Source organism: Filicampus tigris, chromosome 10 (genome assembly GCF_054856515.1).
Source record: "Filicampus tigris isolate MCC_2025a chromosome 10, RoL_Ftig_1.0, whole genome shotgun sequence".
In the NCBI taxonomy this organism is placed as follows: domain Eukaryota; kingdom Metazoa; phylum Chordata; class Actinopteri; order Syngnathiformes; family Syngnathidae; genus Filicampus; species Filicampus tigris.
Window position 1 is genome coordinate 20,532,113 of NC_141226.1, and position 21,356 is coordinate 20,553,468.

Sequence of the window (21,356 nt, forward strand, 5' to 3'; positions counted from 1 at the left end):
CTCACATTAACACCTGGACAATTTAGAGTGTTCAATGCATGTTTTTATTATCATTATTTTATTATTATTATTATGAATCACCCTCCTCCATTCAGTCACCCACCATGCTGCTGCTTGTCTTCCCACAGCGCGTATAAGAGCATTCGAATCATCCCACAGAGAGAAAAGCGTTAACAGTGCGCACTTCCCAGTTGGGATCAGACCCCCCTAAACGCCTCCTTCCTTCCCTCCCTCCCTGACTCTTTCCTACCCTCCTGGCTCGTCCTGACTGCCGGTACAGACGCTTCGTGCATGAAGCTGCGCAAACGCAGGCGGCACATCGTCAAGCTCCACGCTGGACTATTTCTGACCTGACTGACTTGTTTTTTGTTTTTGTTTTTTTCTATACCTCGTTGTCACTCTCCTCTTCTCAACTGGACCTCTCAAACAAAGTGTAGACTCGTTTTTAGCCACCGTGTGACAGCTGGGTTTATCCTTTTTTTTTTTTTTTTTTTTTTTTTTTTTTTTTTTTTTTTTTGATCGGACGTCTGCCGTCACTTCAGGAGTGGGGAGATTATTGAACGCGCAGCGCGACGATTGTCTTCAGACTAATTTTTGCTTAATTGCTTCGGAATTTTTCCCCTTCTTTTTTGCACTTGACTGAGTTGACATTGTGCCGGGATGGATTCCTTCATCGTGGCAGCTCTGGTGCTGTTCTCGCTCACGGCCACAGCCTGCGGGGACAAAGGCGCCAGCAAAGCCAGGAGTTGTTCGGATATAAGGCACTTTTATAGCGGCAAAGGATTCTCCCTGGACGGCATTCCCCAATCCGAAATATCCGGTGAGTGTAAAGACCTCCGACCCTTGGCTCGGTCCCTGAATGCACCACGTGCTGACGAGAATGATTTCGAAAAGTGAAACAAAACACAAACAAATTAACAACAACATCAACAAAAAAAAACACTTAACTTTGTTGACGTCTATTTAATGGTCAAAAATGAACCTGTAATTATTATATCGATCCAGTCAATGTCATGTCAAAAATATAATTTGACCAGCACCAGAGGAAGTTATAAATTGAATGCATATAATACATAACGCAAATGTTAGAGGCAGATAAATGAATGATAAAAAATGATTTAAAAAATTCCGTTATCTATCTAATCTAATCTATCTAGTCTACCTAATCTATCTATCTATCTATCCATCCATCTATCCATCTATCTATCGATCTATCTATGTAGGTATGTCAAATGACACAATCTATTGCAATTTTCCCAACACAATATGTTGCATACTGTTGGTCTTTATTTATATTATTTAATTGCTGAAAACGTACTTTCCATCCACTGTTGTGAACTTGTAGTCAAGTTCAATTCATGCAGAGAATTTATTTTTTGTGTGTATATATATATACAGTGCATATATACGTGTACATTTTTGCTTGTGACATTGTGGGAACGCAACAAATATTAACTCAAGCCAGCACGGCCACGTTAAGAGTCAGTTTGCTGGCTTGATGGCTCATCAGAAATGCGTTTTGACACCTTTGACACCATGCTTGGAAACAACCGTTTGTTTCATTGTGGACTCTGGGGTGCTCCGCACACGCACACGCACACGCACAAACACGCAGCAGTCTGGCGGCTGGGAATTGTTGCTTATTATAAATGAGCAGCCGGTCACTTGAGTGTGAGCTGTGAGAGCACCGTGTTACTCATCACTGTGTCATCCGTAGTCTAATGTCAGCCTGTCTGCAGCTTAGATGATTACACGTGTGGCTCTTCTGGAATTCGATGGATGGCTTTAACATGCGTCAAACACACGCACTCACTCACACACACACACAAGCACACAGTTCATAGTTTGAGGTATGGCAGGTACAGTGGAGAACATGCACTGACAGGAAAGACAGCAGGCTCTGATGGTGCATGCTTATGAGACTTTCCCCAAATAGAAAAGTCTGCTTTCTGGACAGAGACAGAGCAGTTGATGTCAGGATGTGCTGTCAGGGATGGTGGAGTCCCCCAAGATCCAATGTACCCTATAGGGTTAATTATTTGAGTCTTTTTACATGGCTAAAAAATGTATAGTCAAGCTGTCATTTGAAGGTAAAGTCCGTTGGCTTGGTCGCTTTGAAGCACCTTGTTGTCAGCCGTGAGTGCGCCCTCAGTACTTTTTTTTTTTTTCTTTTTATTAGCACTGCGGGCAATGACAGATTATTTGAAGTTATTTTTAGTATATGCCGCAGGCCGCAAAAAACGGTGGCCGGGCAGCAAATAGCCCACGGGTGGTAGTTTGGACACCACATTACTTACCACTCAGTGATAGTGTGTGGATGGTCGTCTAGTCATTGTTGCTTGTGACTGACTGGCGACCACTTCAGGGCGAAGTCCACTTGTTGTTGGCACCCACGACCCTGGATGGGTTAGAAAAATAATAGAGGAAGGATGAGGCGAAACTGCAAACTCATCCTGTGAGGTCATAAAAACTGCATCTAGGACATGGATTGTGAGTGCATCATTGTAGCTTTAGAAGTACAATGGCTCATTTTTTTTTTAGGTACTACCCTCCAAAAAGCCTTGAAAATGTGACTTTTGGAGTTTGAGAATAGCTTTGTGACCTTTGGGAACAACCACAGCGGAGGCCAGTATAAGTGCCACAGTCCAGCCTTGCTTAACAAGAATGTAAACTTTAAGTGCGAATACTGTGCTGGTCTTCTAATTAAACTTTTCATGTCACCATACATCAAAAGGTGCAAAGGACCAAGTAGTAACCCGAGCCTTAGAATTTTATGGTGGGACTGTAGAGAAATAATGAATGCCCACGCTCTTCCTCCCTGCCTTTCTTCCCTCAAATGTGTGTAATCCATAATGCATTAAAGGAAAACCTCCTTTCTTTAAATCAATGATATGGAGCTCTACTCAAGTCCAGGTTAGTGAAGTGGCAAAGGAAGAGGAAAGGAATCTTAGATTATTTCCCTCCTTGTGTCTCCGTCTCCAGCCTGGAGGACATAAATAACCACTCTGGAGTGGCTCTAGTCTGGCATATTAAACACCTTGGTAAAAACATGAAAGCTTCACTTTATGCCTCCCAATTATGAGCCACCTGAATATTGAGGCTGATCCCTGACATTTGGCTGAGGATGTTCCCCGCTGTGACACCGGGACTTGATCAGACTCATGTTTTGCCCAAGCTGCACTCAAGGTCACCCAGCTAGTGTGCGTTGCCTCACTTCAGGGCTGCCACCACACAAATAATATCCCTTTGCGGCACTTCAAAAAAAAAAGAAAAAAAAAAGGCAAGCCATTAAAAGGAAAAGGCCTTGCTTATAGACAACACTTGATTCTACTGGGCTTCAGCTAATGGCGTATGACGTTTATATATGCCATAGAGGTTCAACAGAACAATTAGATTGCGGTGAGCTCAATGAATACGTTTACATGCAGTCAATATTCTGTTTCCTGATATATAAATATATAAATATATATATAAATATAAATATATATATATATATATATATATATATATATATATATATATATATATATAAAAATATATATGAAAATATAGTCGCCTATATAGGCTATTCAATTTCAGTTGAATCAATATGTTGGAGCAAGGTTTAATGAAGCGAGGGAACAAATCTGTTACCAAGAAACAAAAGTCATTGTGACTTAAAATGAATGAATGAACTGTTCAATTTCTCACTAGAGTGTAATTAGCTGTGGACACGGCTTTCTTGTCATTGTTTTCTGAAAGGAAAAAAAGAAAAAGGAAAAGAAGGATGATTGATTTTCCTCCTCCCGCCTTGTCCTCGTGGATAATTACCATCGCCACAACTTATCTTTTCGTCAGTGATGAATGCTCCTCAATTCAGATGTGCCTCTCTGTTGTGCACTTTAAATGAGATAAGAGTTGGAATCTTGATTGCTTGTTTGAAAGAAAAAAAAAAAAGGCAAGGCGAGCTGCGCCGTAAACGCGCAGACGGAGCTGGTAACGTTTTGCTCCAGCGGGCATCCCCGTGCTGTGTTTTTGTTGTTGTTGATTGCCGGTTGCCAGAGGCTGACAGTGTGCTGCTCTGTGCTCTGAAATGTCATCTGTAAGTGCTGTGCGAGATTGTTGCTCAGCACCCCTGCTAGGAGCTGCACACTGACTCCACTGTGGTTGAGAGCGAGCGAGAGAGACAGGCCGCTCGGCTCGGCGCGGTCGCCCACAGCGACGGGCTTGTTTTGAATTCGGCAGCCGCAGCGATGCGAGCCCGGAAATGTTTATTAAACATTTCTCGAGCAGAAATCTCTCTTATACTGTACGTTTGGCGCAGCGTAATGATAAGACAATAACTAGCGGGTGACTTTTGGCAATGTTATCTCGCCCTTTATTGAAAAAGGAGCCATATTTGGGAACTGAAGAAGGAGCTGCTAATGGACCTAGCTCTCAAGCGGGAAATAAGAAATGCTATTACTTTGTAGACTGGTGCATTGGCTAAAGAGTTTTTCAAATTAAGAGCCAACGCTAGGTCGATTTTTAATTTTTGCTTTGATTGTGAAACGAAATTTGGAGGTACGAGCAAGCCGCCGCTCGGGTGTAAAAAAAATTAAATGAACTGAACTCTATAGAGAGACCGTATTAAAAAAAACACCTTTTTTTTTCACAGCTTTGCACCTCCGACATGCTTTAAACACGTTTTAGCTTATCAAATGCATGCATAAATGTAAACACATTATAAATAAATATTTTCAACACACACACACACATACACAAAACAAATCCAATGATAAAATGTATAGAAGTATCATTTTAGTGTTTGTGTGACGTTGACGAATTTGTGTGTGAGAGCCTGCACGTAAGCACTGGCCAACAGAAGCTCCTATATGAGTGGTTTTACTCATTTAAAGCAGCACTGGGCAGGAAATCTACCTTTTTATCTAATTTTTTCTTAAAATCTAATTTTTTTTCACAACTCTTTTGATGAAACATTGACTTACAAGTAGTTGAATGGGACTTTTGTCATGCCCTGGGGGGGGGGATCTGTATCGTTTTTACTGACACTAAGCAACTTTGAGGATGGGATCAACCCTGGCACACAAAAAAATACAAATGTACTTCCTCCTTTCGCCATAAGGACGGAAGCCCCAAAACAAACAAAAAACAAAAGTATTGTTTGAACAAAATTAGATTCATTACCTCATCGCTATTCATCTTTCACACGGCCACTGGAAATAGAAATGTAATTCAATCCAATTTACAGGCCAGCGAGAGCTCAGGATTTCACGAAAACACTACCGCTTTTGTCCACATGGCGCCGCCATAATCAACAAAAACTGACATATGATACAGTGTTGCTTTAACAAACAGCTGAAAATGTCTCTCCTTCCCCAAATGTAATGCCATCGCAGTTAAGTAAATTGCTGTTAGAACCCATAAAAAAAATATAAGGTCCCTTCGCTATGCTTCTCTTTTCTCGTCATGCCCAGTTATGACTCGGGCGCGGTCTTTTAAAAAAAAAAAAAAAAAGATTGCACAACAAAACTGCAAACTCCCCCTTAAGTCAATTTCTGCTCGAACAGTTTCTCCCGGGCCATAGAATCACACAAATACCCACAGCAATCAAAACCTGTCTTGTACTGTCACGGCTGGTAAACGTGTAGAGACCCAGACAAAAAGAGACAAAGGCCCCAATCACATTTGAGGGGTGGAAGGTGTTATTATGAATTTCAGCTTCTGAACATCCCCGAGCCCATCAGACAGGCAGTCGCAGACAAAGACTCTTTCACATCAAATTCACTAAACTCAACTAAATAAAAAGCTTGCAAAAAGAAGCGTTATTTAAAGTGGAAGTCAACCTCCCAAAAACAACCGTGGCTCAGCTTCAAAAAAAGAGGCGAGCCGTGATTGGTCGTTACCCGAGCACCTGTGATGTCATTTTCAGTCGACAGCAAGTGACAAAATGGCCGCCGCTTGAGCTGGCTAAAAACTGGGGGATTTTGCTGCTTAACTCATATTCCACAAATGCAATATTAATCCGAATGCCGTGTTTAGACCGGTGGAGGCGCATGATTTTCTTGAATTATTAGTGAGTTGTTTTCACTTGTAGTGTAGAATAAAACTTCAATTTGAATGGCATTCTGGAATGCGGACATCCACACATGGCCAAATGTATAAAGTAAGTCCTTTTTGCTTCGTCCTGCTGAACTGAAATGACTTACACCAGCAAAACCGCCTACATAAAGACAAGCCCAACAAACTAGAGTGTAAAATGCTGAAAATGGAGATAAGTGGCTGAATCGCAATTCCAGACGGATGTCCACATTCCATCCCATTCATAGATGATCTTGTCTTTTTCTCCAGCTTGAAACTAAAGCATTGACACTGAATTCCATGTTGCTGAATTGTGAGTGGAACTCATTACCAGACTTGCAGATAAGAGCGACCAAGCTTAACTGGAGATTGTCAGCATAAACGGCGAGATCAACACTTGTTTGCATTATGCTTTTCACATGTCTTGTCTGAGGACGTGTGTGCGCGGCAGCCTTGTCAGCACGCGTTTGTGTACACAGGGAAAGTGCCTTGTCTTTTATCCTGATTGTCACACGTGTGTACGAAGCTAACTACTGTGATAAACAAAACAAAACACATCCAGTTTCATTGATCTTTCTTTGGAATATGTGTTGAAAAAAAAAAAAAAAGAAGAAAAGAAGAAGCAAAAGTTAATCCTCCATTAACTGAGCTTCTACTGAGGTATGCTGACGTCTCAAATAAGTCAGAACTGTATCACCTTAGGGGCTAACTTTAAAATGAGGTTTGTAGGATTAAAAAAAAAAAAAAAAAAAAGAATCTACATACCTTACATAAAACTTTACAGCAACGACAAAGGCGTCAAATGACTGCTTCCCTTTTATTGATGATTGTGATTGATTGGCCTTTACAGAAATCTTTGCTCTACTGGTTGCTATGCTAGTTTTCATTCCAAAGCTGAGAGGTCAATATAAAAGTGTCTACATGTGACCAAGCAAGTCCCAGCTTTTCCCATGTACAGTATAAGTATAGAAAATCATCAAATAGTTAAAGTGACTCATTTGTGGAGAGCAAAACTGTTGATGCAAGGTCTGCATGCATGATGATTTGATGCTAAAAATAAGCCCACGAAGGCTAAATCCTAACCACATACAGTACATGTCTCGGTCCTGTCTTTCGCCTCCAAATGTGCGCCACATGTTTGCTGTTCATTTGGCGCGCTTCCACGCCACAGGAAATGTGCCATGAAGGCGTCGTTTGGCGTCCCTCTCTGCTCTTCTGCTCATGTCCTCTAGTCTGATGTCAAGAGGTTCAAACAGTACACTGATCAAGGAAGTGCTGCACTGATAAGGGAGAGCATCTGCCAATGTTTATTTGTTAGTTTGTTTTTTTTAGATCGCTGCATATTTTATTCATGCGGCTATCACTGTTTTGAGTAGTACTGTTTAGCTAGTTCTCAAATAAGTCAATTATTTGGGGTGGAAGTACAATAAAGATGTTCTATGCGCCTCCACTAGTCTAAACACGGCATTCTGATTAATATTTCATTTGTGGAATATGAGTTGAGCAGCAAAATCCACGCGTTTTTAGCCATCTCAGGAGGCGGCCATTTTGTCACTTCTGTTGACTGAAAATGACATCGCAGCTGCTCAGGGCTCAGATAACGACCAATCACGGCTGACTTGTTTTCTGAAGTTGAGCTATGATTGGTCGTTATCTGAGCCCTGAGCAACCGTGATGTCATTTTCAGTCAACAGAAGGGACAAAATGGCCGACCCCGGAGATGGCTAAAAAACGGGTGGATTTTGTTGCTTAATTCGTATTCCACAAACACAATATTAATCAGAATATAAAGTTTAGACTAATGGGGCTATACAAAAGATATTATTGTAAAGATTTTTTGTGGGGGTTGACTTCCCCTATAAAAACAACTTAATTGAAAAAAAAAAATCTGCTGTGGGTAGCACGTCTGCCTTGAAGTTCTGAATCTCAGGTTTGAATCTTGGGTCCAAAAATCCGGCGTGGAGTTTCCATGTTCTGCCCACGCTCGGTTTTCCTCCCACGTTCCCAAAACATACATCAAAGACTCTACTCGATTGATACCGTTGTTTCATTGTTAGCTCGTTTGCCCTTTCAAGAATGCAATATGACGTCAGCTATGGGAAGTTAATGAAGCTAAATCCACAGCTCTCCCTGTTCAGTACAACACTCATCCAACTTTGAGGTCAGAATTTTTGCCATTGTCCTGAAAATCATATGGAAACCATCTCCACTTTGGTCAGGACTTTAACTACTAATGAGCTTCAGTGGGACTTGAACCTACGCCTCAATCTAGACTTGCGCACTACTCGGCCTCACTCGACTGTTATGCCGGCTTTGTTTTACGACCCTGACGTCACGTGAACTTGTGTGGTTCAGGCTCCCGCTGCTCACGGACACGGTGCTGACCCAACATTCACCGCCCAACGCTGCGTTAAAGCACAGTGTGACTTCTGCAGGCCGACACACCCCAAAGAAATACACAGCTCTGCACTTGTGCAATGAACTTTCTGTTCATGGCCTCTGGTTGCTCGCACCGAGGGCGAATTTGTCACTCTGACAACCGCGCAAGCAATTACACTGTTTGATGGTATGTTGCATCCCATTTTTGGGGGATGAGTTGTTTGATAAGCCAAAAAAGTGTTTTCTTTTCCACGATAAGAACCAAAGGTAAGCTTTCGTGCTTGGTGCGCTGGCTTATGAATACATTCTTGCATCCGTTTTTCCATGTCCTCATTCGGGTAGCCCAGCTAATTTTTACACCCTCGACTGGAGGCCAAAATGTACTGCAGAGATAAAAAAAAAAAGCTTCGACAATCACATTCACTTCTGTGGACACTTAAGTATGAATGAATGACCCATACATGCATGTTTTTATGATGTGGGCGAAAGCCCCGAATCTAAAATAGCGACTGCGAACGTTGAAGCATACGTGAGATCCAAAAGACAGCATGGATTAAATTTTTTTTTAATTTTTTTTTTTATCCCCTCTCCCACTGCGTCGGTATCTTCACTGAGCAACCAATCACGTGTCGCTTATCAGAAGCAAATGCTCTGAGCTAATGCAAATCTCTGTGCGTGCAAGAACTCACCGCCTCGTTGCTTACCTCTTGGCTTTGACGTCGTGTATTAGACAGTGTCGTCAAGCGGTCAGCTCTGGCTCTTTGCCAAGCCGAGCTGATCATGGCTTTGGCCAAGAGACTCGGTGTGGAGGCGGTTCATACGAACAGAACAGAAGAGCTCACTAAAAGACAACATTTTCAGAATTTGGGAAAGATTTACAGGCATATATTCTTTATCCTCTATGAAGAACGACTACTATTACTGCCGTACTGAGCAGCCGAGGGAGGAGCTGAGCCTACAGTTTACCTGTAAGTCTGCCTTATACTCTCTTCAGCTTGCCAAAGTGTGCACTCCAGAATGGGCAGCACAATCAAAGAATAAAGTGTGACAAAAATGGTTTCATTATTTTTAATTGTTTATTTTTAATTGTTTATTTTTGTCACATTTCTATGTTTTTTGTAAAGTATAAGACATGACAAAAAATGTGTTTTGTCTGACGCTGGAACGGATTAATTGCGCCTCCATTCGTTTCAAGAGGGAACATCATTTGAGATACAAGTGTTTTGAATTGCGATCATGGTCAAGGAACAAATTCAACTTGCATCTCAAGGCACCACTGTGTTTTGACTTTATGGATGAGCGGATAAGATAAAACTATATGCGTACAACTCATGAAAAGTTTATTTCTTCAATAACTTCCGTCTCTCCCGTGTGTGATGTGATTTTACACTCGCGTGGACGGACGCTCAGGACGCTTGTGTTGAAGTGCTTGAAAAGTACATTTTCCGTAAAATGGCCACGTCAAATAGATTTCTGATGACAACAGAACTTATCATATCTGCCGCCGTGGGGAAAATAATTTGTAGCCCGAGGAAATCTACAGTCACCTCGGAGCGTAGACTGTATTTCTCTCGGGCTCGGATCCAGTTATTTGATAGGAAATGTAATCAATAGATTGATATCTCCTGCTGTTTTATTGTGTGAGCCCGACATCAAAAGCCAGCCGGATGACGAACGCATTTCACCGATCGCTTTGCGATATCATCCATTCCTGTCTCTTTATATTCAACGCTATCTCCTCTGTCCACAAACCGTTCTACATATCTTGAAGCTTGTCTCCACCAGAAGATATCAATCTGATATCAGCAAGGTGGCGTCTGATCGGTGAACCAATCAGTGAAATGTGTTCGGCTCCTGATGCCTGGCCCGCACAACGCAGATTTAATAAAGATGAGACGCGTCGCTCCCTCGATGGTTTTTGCTCACATTTTGCCATTAAAGCATCGCATCGACATTTACAATCTCACGGAGAGTGGAAGTAATTAGGCTCGTGCGCGTTTGTGAGTGTGTGAGGCCAACACGGCAGGTGGGTCAGGACTTGTGAATATGTTCTTTGTCTCCAGCCTGCACCCCCCCCCCCCCGAGGTGTAAACATCAGCCTCTATAATCACTGGCAAAGCAGCTGCATGTTTCCAGTTGCAATGCTCACTCCCACACTGTGAGAGCACCCGCTGCTGACAGCGCCTTTCGGGCTTCCTCTCGGCAGCGACGTGCTAGCGTGCTAGCGAGTGCGGTCCCAGGGATCCAACAAGTCCACCACACGTCTGAGGGGATGACATTTTTTTTTTTCAAGTGGGTTAGCAGGACACATTTGTTCCAGAGCTGGAACAAATTCGAGACTCCCAGGTTCATTTTGTTGGGTGACCAAGCACATAACACTTTTAGGATCTCCTAAAAATGAATCATTATACACATTATATTGTTTATTATTACTGCAATATCTGACTTATATTGTGAAGGTATAGGGGAACACATATAAAACAAATACTCAGTCTATCTATAAGCTACAAAACAGCCATTCAAATGATCAACCGTTCAAATTATCCAACCAATCCATTATTTATCAAATTAAACACTCTCCGCAAATAATGTACAAAGCATACAATAACGAATTTCGCCAGAGTGCTCAGAAGCTGTTCAAAATCAGAGAGGGTTGCTGTTATTACTTAAAGGGGAAGATTATGTTTTATGCAGGCCCACTAGTCAAAACATGGCATTACCCGTTTTTATCCATCTCAGGGGGCGGCCATTTTGTCGCTTGCTGTTGGCTGAAAATGACATCACAGTTGCTCAGAGCTCAAGTTACGACCAATCACGGCCCAGCTTCGGAAAACAGCCGAGCCTTGAAGTGCCAAGTTCGAAGCTTGTGTAGAATTTGCATTTTGTAACTCTATGGATTTTAGAATAGTTGCAAGTTCGCCTCATAGCTAGCAATGTTTTTTTTTTTTCATCATCTTGCATAATGATACATTTGTTGTTTTTCCTTTGCTTTTTCTCTTCTGTTCCCCTTCCATAGCCTCTCACTTGTATTTATTTGCATGAAAAATTCTCTCAGGCACCCCACAAAGCTTTGGAAGTTTTTCTTGTTGATGACTAATGTTTATGATTTCACATCATCAATTTCAATCAGGCTTTTTTAATTGCCCCCGAGATTAAAGCAGTATGTTTTGATTCTGTCAGTGTTTCATTTAATCACCGTTTTATTTTCTTGATCTTTCTGTGGGAATACATTTCTTGTCTTTTAAAGTATCCCAAAGTTCCCTTGCTTTGTATTTGTGTTGAAAAGTGAGTGTCGTTTTATTGACTTCCCGGAATCCAAACAGACACTTATCCGCGTTTTAGTGCACTTTCATGGTAATCCTTGCGATCGCCGCTTCTCCTCTGCATTAGTTCTTCTCATGACTAAAGCACTATTTGCCGTGTTTTTGGCGAGTTTTCTTCCACTTTCCTTCAGCTGCCCACTGTCATGCCAACTCGCATCCGCTGTGCTGTCTTCAGCACATTTTTGCGTAATTAGATAGGAGGATCTGCTTTGATGCTGACATCATTTGTGTGTGGCTCACAAAAATCCCACTCGCGGTTTGCTCGTTGGGCTCGACCAGCGCGGCTCTTTGGACCTTGGAAGTCGATGATGGAAGAGTGGGCATGACCGGAGCGTTGCGAAGGTCTTGGAAGACGAGTAACCCGTAGACAAACTTATAATTACATGCAATTACTGTCAATGTCATCCTGGTGGCTGGTAAAAGATGTGTTTTCATTACCTAAATGGATTTTTTTCTGCCCTCTTTTTTTTTTTTTTTCCTCACTTACAGTATGTCTGGTCTGTTCTGCTGCCTTGCTGTCTCACTAGTTCCAGTCCCTTTTTATTTTTATTTTTTGTAAAGAACCCATCCATCCGAATTCTTTCGGGCTTGTCCTCTAAAAGCAGACAACCATTCACTTTGGCTTACTTGCAGAAATAATGACGCTAGATCACCAAGAAACCTCATGAAAGATTGAGTTTGAGGTCATACTTGTCATAGTTCTGTAAGCACACAGGGATCCATATGTCAAGTATTTCTATTCAAGGTGTTTACTGTATTTACTGTAAACATCAGCATGTTTTCATACTGTGTTTTTTTAATTAAAAAGATATGAATAGTTTTAGAAATTGTGCTACAAGAATCAACTGTTTGAGTTTAAAGTGGAAGTAGACCAAACTTTTTTTTTTTTTTTTTCAAGAATGTGTTCTACGCAGGGCCGCTAGTTGAAAGGAGGCATTCTGATTAATATTGCGTTTGTGGAATAAGAGTATATCCACCCGTTTTTTTTATAACTATCTCAGAGGGCGGCCATTTTGTCACTTCTATTGACTGAAAATGACATCACAACTACTCAGGGCTCAAGTAACGACCAATCACAGCTCACCTGCCATGATTGGTCGTTATCTGAGCCCTGAGCATCTGTGATCATCATCAACAGAAGTGACAAAATGGCCGCCCCCTGAGATGGCTAAAAGCGGCTACATTTAGCTGCTTAACTCATATTCCGCAAATGCAATATTAATCAGAATGCCTTGATTTAACTAGTGGGCTTGTATAGAACATATTCTTGAAAAAAAACCCAGAGTGGGTTGACTTTCACTTTAAGCATTCAGAGAAACAAACAAACAAAAAAAATCATGTAAGAAATGTTATACACTGAAAACATTATATGCCACTAAAATAAAGTAGCCTCCAAGAAGTTAACCACCTGCATAGTACTAAAATGATGTAAATCTGCCTTAACGACAGGGAGGAGAGTTTCGGAGGGGAGTCTAGACTGCACACAACTGACCTTGAAGTGCACGTTGGAGTGACTCCTATCACTATCTGATCGGCTATTTAAACAAAATATATATATGATCGTAGTTTTATAAAACAAGCACATGGATTGAATGTGTTAAGAATTGAATGGTGTTAAGAGTAATATTCCCTCTCCAATTCGCTTGGAAAACATGGTGGAAGCCGACAATCGTAAATGTCAAGCGCTGCCACACGTCACGGGTCACTTTCGGCACTACAACAGACATCTGCTTTGGGGGTGGAGAGACCCACGCTTGTCGGTAGAGATACGGTTCTGTGTGTCGTATTGTGTTAGTTATCTTGAGTACACCACACTGTTAACGGAAGTAAGACCACTTTTTTTTTTCCCCCTCATCGTTTGGGCTTGTTCACATTTTGAAGATCAGTTGTTCAAACTCGACATGCGTGCACCTCGCTTTAAGGAAGCCGATGTTGAAATTCCGTCCAAAATGTAAGACTGTAAATATACTTTAACACGCTGAAGTGATGTTAATAGCCACACAGTCAATCCCTTTGTGTAACTACTTTATTTTACAAGTCGAAACTCGTGTAACAAGTGGTTCAATCTTTAATATGCACACCAAACATGGCCCCGGGGGCGATGGTAAGCGGTGAGCTAATGAACTCGAAATGACAGTGACTTATTTAGATCTCATTTTTCTCCCGCTCAGTCAGAACGGAGGACGTTTCCGCCACTGCGCTTGGTTTCATTTGTCGCGGCGTGCTCGCGTTTGCTGCTTCCCTATTTCCCCATCTTCCTCCCCGGCACAATCCTCCTCTCTCATAAATATTTGACATCTTCCAAATGAACTCCCTCAACTTGAGCTTAGCGCATGGCTGCTCACCTCGTGCACCTTTTAATGTGTTTGTTTTGCCCGTTAGACTGTGTGGAGATTTAAATACACATGCCTGCTTGTGTATTGTTTTGGTTTTTTTCTCTCTTTTTTTTGATCAAGTCGGCCACTCACTTGAAGAGTTTAGTGCAAATGTGAGCGCATTTAAAGTAATAAAACCCATTTTTAGATATCTATAGGTCCCCGTATAGATGTGCGTGTTAACCTTTCACGTCATGACTTAATGCCGTGATTTTTGTCTGTGATATCATCTGTTTTGTGTGAGAGTGTGCTTCTCTTGACCAGCATGTGGTTTTGACTAAAAGCTTTGAGTGTAAATCTTTTATTGGTTTTGCTACCTTCCAGCAGCTTAAAATAAGAGAACTAGATGGCGCTAGCTAGGTTGGTTAAACTGCTATTTTAATTATGAGTCAGTTTGTGGCGAAAGTAGTTTCTCATCAAAATAACTAACTCAAGAGCCCAAAATACCCCAAATCCCGAACTGATAAATAAGTTAATCGTGTGTATTTATTTTATTTATTTATTTTTACAAGCTCGCAACTATAGTCATAGATAAGAAAAATATTTGTATTTTCTCTATTGCGTGTTTTCATCTTGTGTGCATGTCTGTCAATAGTGATGGAGTGCATGTCTTCCTGCTGTGGTGTGTGTCTTCTTAAGTGGCTCTGGTAGCCTGCTAACACCATCACATTCGTCCCTTGAGGTCCGTTTCATTGCTCAGTCAAAAGTTGACTCCCAACTGGAGATGTGCAATGATGGATGAAATGCTCCCACCGGAATATGGTTGACAGTATTTCACAATTTGCCGATACTCACATTCGCCGTGTTTATGCTGGCATTTGGTGCCGATGAACTATGTTGAAGTGAGTTGAGGAGCTTCATTTAGACAAAAGCAGTGCTTTGCAGCCATCTCGATGGATAAGGAAAACCAGTGTGAATTGACTGGTGGACGGATGTTCCGAAGCTTGCTGTCACCATCTTGCAGTGAGGGGCCTGAATCGTTTTTAATGGCTGCTTGTGAATATGTCCAAAAGTGCTTCTTTATGGCATCAAACATATTAGGTAGGATGAAGTTGACACAACAAACTTTAAACAAAATTCTTCGTCACAGTGATGCTGCAATGCTGTTTGGACGTTCTCATTTTTGCTGCGTTTGTTCGCGATCCAACTGTCTTTTTCTCGTAAAAACATTTAATGCTCTTAAAGTTGAAAACGTTTTTTTTTTTTTTTTTTTTTTTTCATATTCATATCCCAGCTCTATAGATCAGCTTAAAGCTCCCTCTTGCCTTCCAAGCTTTCTTCAGCTACCTTGCCAGCCTCACCTCATCTCTGCTGGCTTTGTGTCCTTGATGAGGCACAGCTGCTCATCCCTTTTTTTTGTTTCCAGACGGTCAGGATAAATGGTCTGGTGTGGAAGGATGGCGAAAAGTTTTGTACTCTCCCTAAAGCTCCGTGCTTCGGCTCCGGATTCTCAACTAGTACTTAAATGGATGTTTATGTATGCGTTTGTGCCACTGTGTCGCTTGGATTCAAATAACTTTTGCGTACAGCATGAATTCACTCCGTTCAATCATATCTGACTTCATTATAATCCCGTGTGGTTAGCGAACCAATCGTCCATTTTCTATCGCGCTTGTCCTCATTAGGTTGCGGGTGACTGGACTACACCTACACGTACACCCTGGACTGGTCACCAGCCAAACAACCATTTATACTCACATTCACACTTAAAAAATTAATTATTAACCGGAGAAGCACGTTTCGGGGATGTGGGAGAAAGCCGGAGTTTTAGCAAGCCAATTATAAAAAATCGGATAAAATGTCTCCTTGACAGAAGATAAGACTTTCTTATCATATTCAGAGACTCTGAAAAACTAAAGCTATCATCTCCGAGTAGTTTGGTCCACATCATAATAATCACATTTTGTTGTTACGTTTTGGTCGATAATTGCGGTCTTGTTGTTGTATCCGCTGCAACAGTTTTCTACTTCCTGTGCTTTACATTCAAAGTCACCTCAACTTAGTATCTCAAGTTTATGATGCAATTGCAAGAGAACTGACATTGCTCTTGGCCCGCCGTTTGTAACCGCACATTTTACTGGTCTCGCTGTGTTTGTGTGTGTTTATATGCGTGCGGCCCGTTGGACAAGTGCCCTGCAGAAATCCGACGTTCTTTCTTCGTGCGGACGCCACAGTGTTGCAGTAAAATGGCGGATAGCCACCAAGGTCGAGCATAAGTGATAGAGACCTATCGTATTTGTTTTTTGTTTTTTTTTCCCCCCATCTTTTTTGTTAGCAGGCTACTTCGTGGTGGTTCGTGGAGTGGGACGAACAAATGGGTGGTGCCGTTAGGAGTGGGCCGTTTTGTGCCACCCGGAAACATTTGTGGGAAGTCAACTCTAAAATTAAGTGCAGTACAGTAATCCAGCAAATATGTAGTCAAGGCATATACAGTGTATCCGTTTCAAAGTGCTGTTGTGCAATCAGGGGCTTATAATTGCCTATAGGTGCCACAAGATGGCAGCAAAGGGCAACTGAAGCTCCTCAGTTCACTTCAACATAGTTCGGTGGCACCAAAATGCCATAAAAAGAGATACTTTTATTGTGTTGGCCCCAGCACAAAAATGGTAAATAGATTAGTTTTTTTTTTTTTTAGTTAATAACAGAGGATGGGTTAATAAATGAAAAAAATAAAAGCGTAGCGGGTTGTGAATTCATGAATGTTGAAAAAACAACAAATCAAGTGGTGGCCTTTGACTGTTGCCCGGTACTGTATAAAGTGGTGACATTTGAGCATACCTAAGTAATTACATGTTCAGGCTTATACATCGGGGCGTACTGACAAGAGAGAGCGCAATCTATGCATTTTGAATGATATATAGAGTAGTGTGTGTGCGTGTGTCTATTGTTATGGTTTTCCCTGTAACCTCGAAGGACATTGGCCACTCTGGCAGAAAACCACTCGAGTTGCTCTGGTGAAGCACATTCACCTGTCAGCTTGCAATCTCTCCCTGCATGCTGCTTTGGCCATTGTTACCTTTTTACAAAAGCACTTTACTGCCTCTCCAACGGCCACGGATGGTTATTGTGTTTGGCGGCCCAGCGGCTCTTTTGCGGCTAAATGACATGCTGCGGTCTTTCCAAGTGGGCCCGCTCGTACTGAACTCCCCACATTTTGCAAATAGCCGGCATCCCTCTCGAGAACACAGTAGCTAATGCACAATTGCCCTGCTATAAATACCCCGCTGAACATGCTCACAGCGGTAGTGTTATATGTGATTATTATTTTATTGCCACCCACTGCGAGAAGGCCTTTTGTGGTCCGCCGGTGTCTATCACCGAACTGGAGCAGAGTGAGAGAAAAATTGACGACTCGGTCCCAGGTATCTGAGTATTAGCAGCGTTTGTGAAGCAAATGGCCAACGTGTGCTAACGGCATTCCACTGGATTCTGCTAATTGCTAATGGCCCTGCGCACAGACATTTTATCCATGTGCAACAGCGATATAGTGCGGCAGCGCTGTGTGGTTGCGTCAAAAGGGATGAGCACTGTGCAATTGAGCAATAAATGGTGGCGTCTGCACAATGTTGCATAGAGCTTTTCTCATAGTCACTTGCAGTCTGTAATTGGCAATCAGTACAGTGGTGGTTTGAGATATGAGTTCAATTTGTTCCATGAGTATGATTGTAACTCAGGACATTCATATCTCATCTTGAAAAACTCAACTTTAAGTTGGGTCACACGTATCTCAAGGCACCCCTATAGTTTTCACTTTGCGGGGAGAGGGGTTTTGGGGAGTTGATTAATTATTGTATCAACTGTACTGGCTGTCTGTACAGCAGTCCTCTGGCGTGCCCTTATGTCAACATTGACTAGCAGCTATTTTAATTGAATTTTCCCATGATTACCTATAGAGACTATCCAGCTACTGTCATCCAATGATGCTCCATAATACCACACTGAAATGCCTCGCACTCAGCAGGAATTCTGCCATGTGAACCCTTCTCCAGCCCAGAAAACCAACGCAGCAGCACACTCGGTGGGTGTGTACTCCCTCAACTCCTTTAATGTGCATGCAAAGTGAAATTATGTTTTTCACATGGCTGCACAGCAAGTGCCCCCTCCCTCCTTTTTTTTGTAAAGTTTTCATTTTCAAGAACGGATGTTACACAAGGTCACCGCTGTGCCTCCGCGTGTCCTTCTGGTGATGTTTTTATCTCCTTGTTAGAATGATAATGTTTTGCTTATTTTATTTTTTTTTCATATTATGATTGTATCTTCAAGGCGCAGTCTGCATTTGTAAAACAACATGTCGGAGTTCTTTTATGAGCAAGCCTATCCTTGTAGTTCAAAGAGCCTGTGGCACGTACTTGTACATGCCTCAGTCACACACACCGTGATTTTGAGGATGCACACATTTTCCCGGGTTAACTGGCGAACCATCCCCGCAGTGATTTACTGCAGTAAGTAAAGAATGCTAAGATGCTGCCTCGAGACACTTGCCATAATAAGGCTCTCAAATATTTTCCTGTCCCGAGAAAGTGGCTGTTTCTTCCACTCACTTTACGATGGTTCCTTTTAATATGTTTTTATCTTGGGGATTTTTTTTCAAGTAGTGATTCTCAAAGGGGGGGGGCGGCATAGGCTATAACTCCTGGCTGCCTGCTCTACGTCCTCCTATGTTTCCCCCTATTTCTATCCCAAAGCAGACTTTGATGTTGCTCTCTGACGTGATGCTGTTCTGCGGCAAAAGAAACAACCAAGCTCTGTTATACTTCTTTAGACAACCAACTAATTGTATCTGAATTGACAGTGTGGCTAGTGCAAGCAAAAAAAACAAACACAAAAAAGAAGTAAAAAGAAAGAAAGAAGACATAATAGACCAGCATGGTTTTGTTGTGCTTAATTCCTGGTCTCGCAAGTGACAGCAGCAAGACCAGCATGCTGCTTTTGCCTTGCTACTAGCTGGTGATAACAGCAAGACCAGCACGAAAACACAACAAAACCGTGCTGGTATAATGTTTTTTTTTTGTTTTGTTTTGTTTTTTTAACAGGCCTGTCTCACAGCTTCTCTTGTTCTATTTGAGAACTGCTTACTTTAACAGTGGCAATGAAATACGCTTATCTCACAGCTAATATTGTACTAGCCTCTCTATCTGTTGGTAGCAATAGCAGCTAATATTAGAAGCGACAATGAAATACTCAGTTGTGCATCAAAATGGCAGACTAGCCAGTTAATCAGTAGTTACTGAAAGCATCTAACATTCGAAGTATCGCTGAAATAATTCACCTCACAGCTAATGACATCAATACACCTGTGTCTTGTTCAAGCAGCTAATTTTGGCAGTGCTTCTGAACTAGTCAGCCTCAGAGCTAATGATGACCTAACCAGGCAGTTTGCGGCTAGCCTGAGCTGCTAATGTTATGTAAACCACCACATTAAAATACTCCACCTCACAGCTAATGACGCACTACCTAATCCACTTGTGGCTAGTGTAAGCAGCTAACGTAAGCAAGTACCTCTGAAATGGTGTCAGCCTGAGTAGTAAATGTTAGCATTGCAATGAAATACTCAATTTCACAAATTTATCTTCCCCTTGTGTATTTTCTACTTCACGTCTCTTCATCAAGTCAAAACTTAGAACTGAGAGCAAAGATTTCAGCAGTACAGCTGTAAACTGGGCTCAGGACATCTGCTAACCTTTCAAATAAACTGAATACTTCCAAAATCAACCTCCTCAATGATTACAAGAAGAAAAACGAAACCCTCATTATGGACCATGTATTTTACAGGCTGTTACCGTGGAAACACTGCACTGTACTTCTAATCTAATGTAAAAACATATACGTATATAATGCTGGTCAGTTTTAGCTCCTGAGAAGCTCAATTTATCGTTATCTCATGTCATATCTAGTACTGGGTACCATGGACTGTGAGCATCTTTTTTTTTTTTTTTTTTCTCTGTAGCTACAGATGATTAACACAAGCCCAGCAGTGCAGGCGGTTAATTAGGAGAAAATGTTGTTTTCATGGCTCCCATATTGCACTTTCATCATTAGCAACAGGCCTAGTAAATATAACTTGCAAAAAGTGATGGCTAATTTGAAAATGAGAGAAAAATTACTACACTTATTAGTGGATGCTATGTTTAATTCAAATGGCTTTCGCGACTTGCGGGAGATAGAGAAAAAAGCCTTGCGGGGAATAGTGTAAAAAAACAAGATAAGATCAAGATAACCCCACCCAAAATGTTTTTTACAGTAATTGCCATTAAACCATAAATGCACTACACAATATGACATCAATATAGTTTAAATTCATTTTACATTAACTGTGAAAATACATTGATTACAGATGATTTGATTTAGAAAAAAAACGCATGTACCTGCAGATGGGACAAAGACACTCTTGTGACTTTTTCCACTACAACCCAGACTAAACTTAGCTCCTCCCCGACATACAAAGCTTGACTGTCTGTTGATGTATCATTTCAATATACTTCCTTCTTACCAATTACTACTTTCCTATTTAGACAGGGCTTTGGCGGCATTCTAAGGTCTTACAGAAAAAAAAATGAATCGTGATGTTGTAAAACGTGATATCGGGGGATTACTGTAGCCTGTTGCTTTTTATTTATTTATGTATTTATTTGTCTATTTATTTATTTTGAGTTAAGTGCAGTTGCTTGGTCAATTTTCTTGTGTTGCAAGCCAAAATTTGAGCTCGCCTCGGTGAAGTGGGGAGGAAAATGGAGCAATTAAGGTACTTTAACGCCCTCATATGTGGGCAAGGAAAGCCACGGCCGTAGGAAGAAGTTTCAGCTATTTATCGAACGATACATGCAATCAAGCACAGAAATACAAAATGACAACACTCAAAAGGAGCTGCTGTAGGACAACTGGACTCCAGCTCCTGATGTCACCCACTAGGCCACGCCCCTTAAACGCACACATACGACTCACAAAAACTACAGTCCGTAATGGATTACATCACTTTCTGTACATGCTCTTTTATTGTGTGCTATTATATTTTTACACATTACAGTGCTATTCTTATTTATTACAAAAAAAAAAACCACAACCCTTTTTAGGGAGCTGTAATGGCACCACTGTATTTCTTATTTGGAGACAGTTTTGAAGAACATTTATCAAAAGGCTTTAGAGATAAGTTAGACATTGTCAAAGTATTTCAAAACTGTAGCCTTTTCTTTGTTTTGGTGCAGCTTCGGGGAGTTGACAG

General features: G+C 41.5%; 1 protein-coding gene across 1 annotated transcript in view; it reads left to right on the forward strand.

Annotated features, from left to right (window-relative positions):
• Positions 1–515: 515 nt before the first annotated feature.
• Positions 516–21,356, forward strand: part of gpc1b (glypican 1b) — a 73,378-nt gene continuing 52,537 nt past the window's right edge. Inside the window, exon 1 of the mRNA XM_086043667.1 lies at positions 516–820. Coding sequence (XP_085899793.1) covers positions 661–820 — 160 coding nt within the window. The 5' untranslated portion in view covers positions 516–660. The remainder of the gene's footprint in view (positions 821–21,356) is intronic.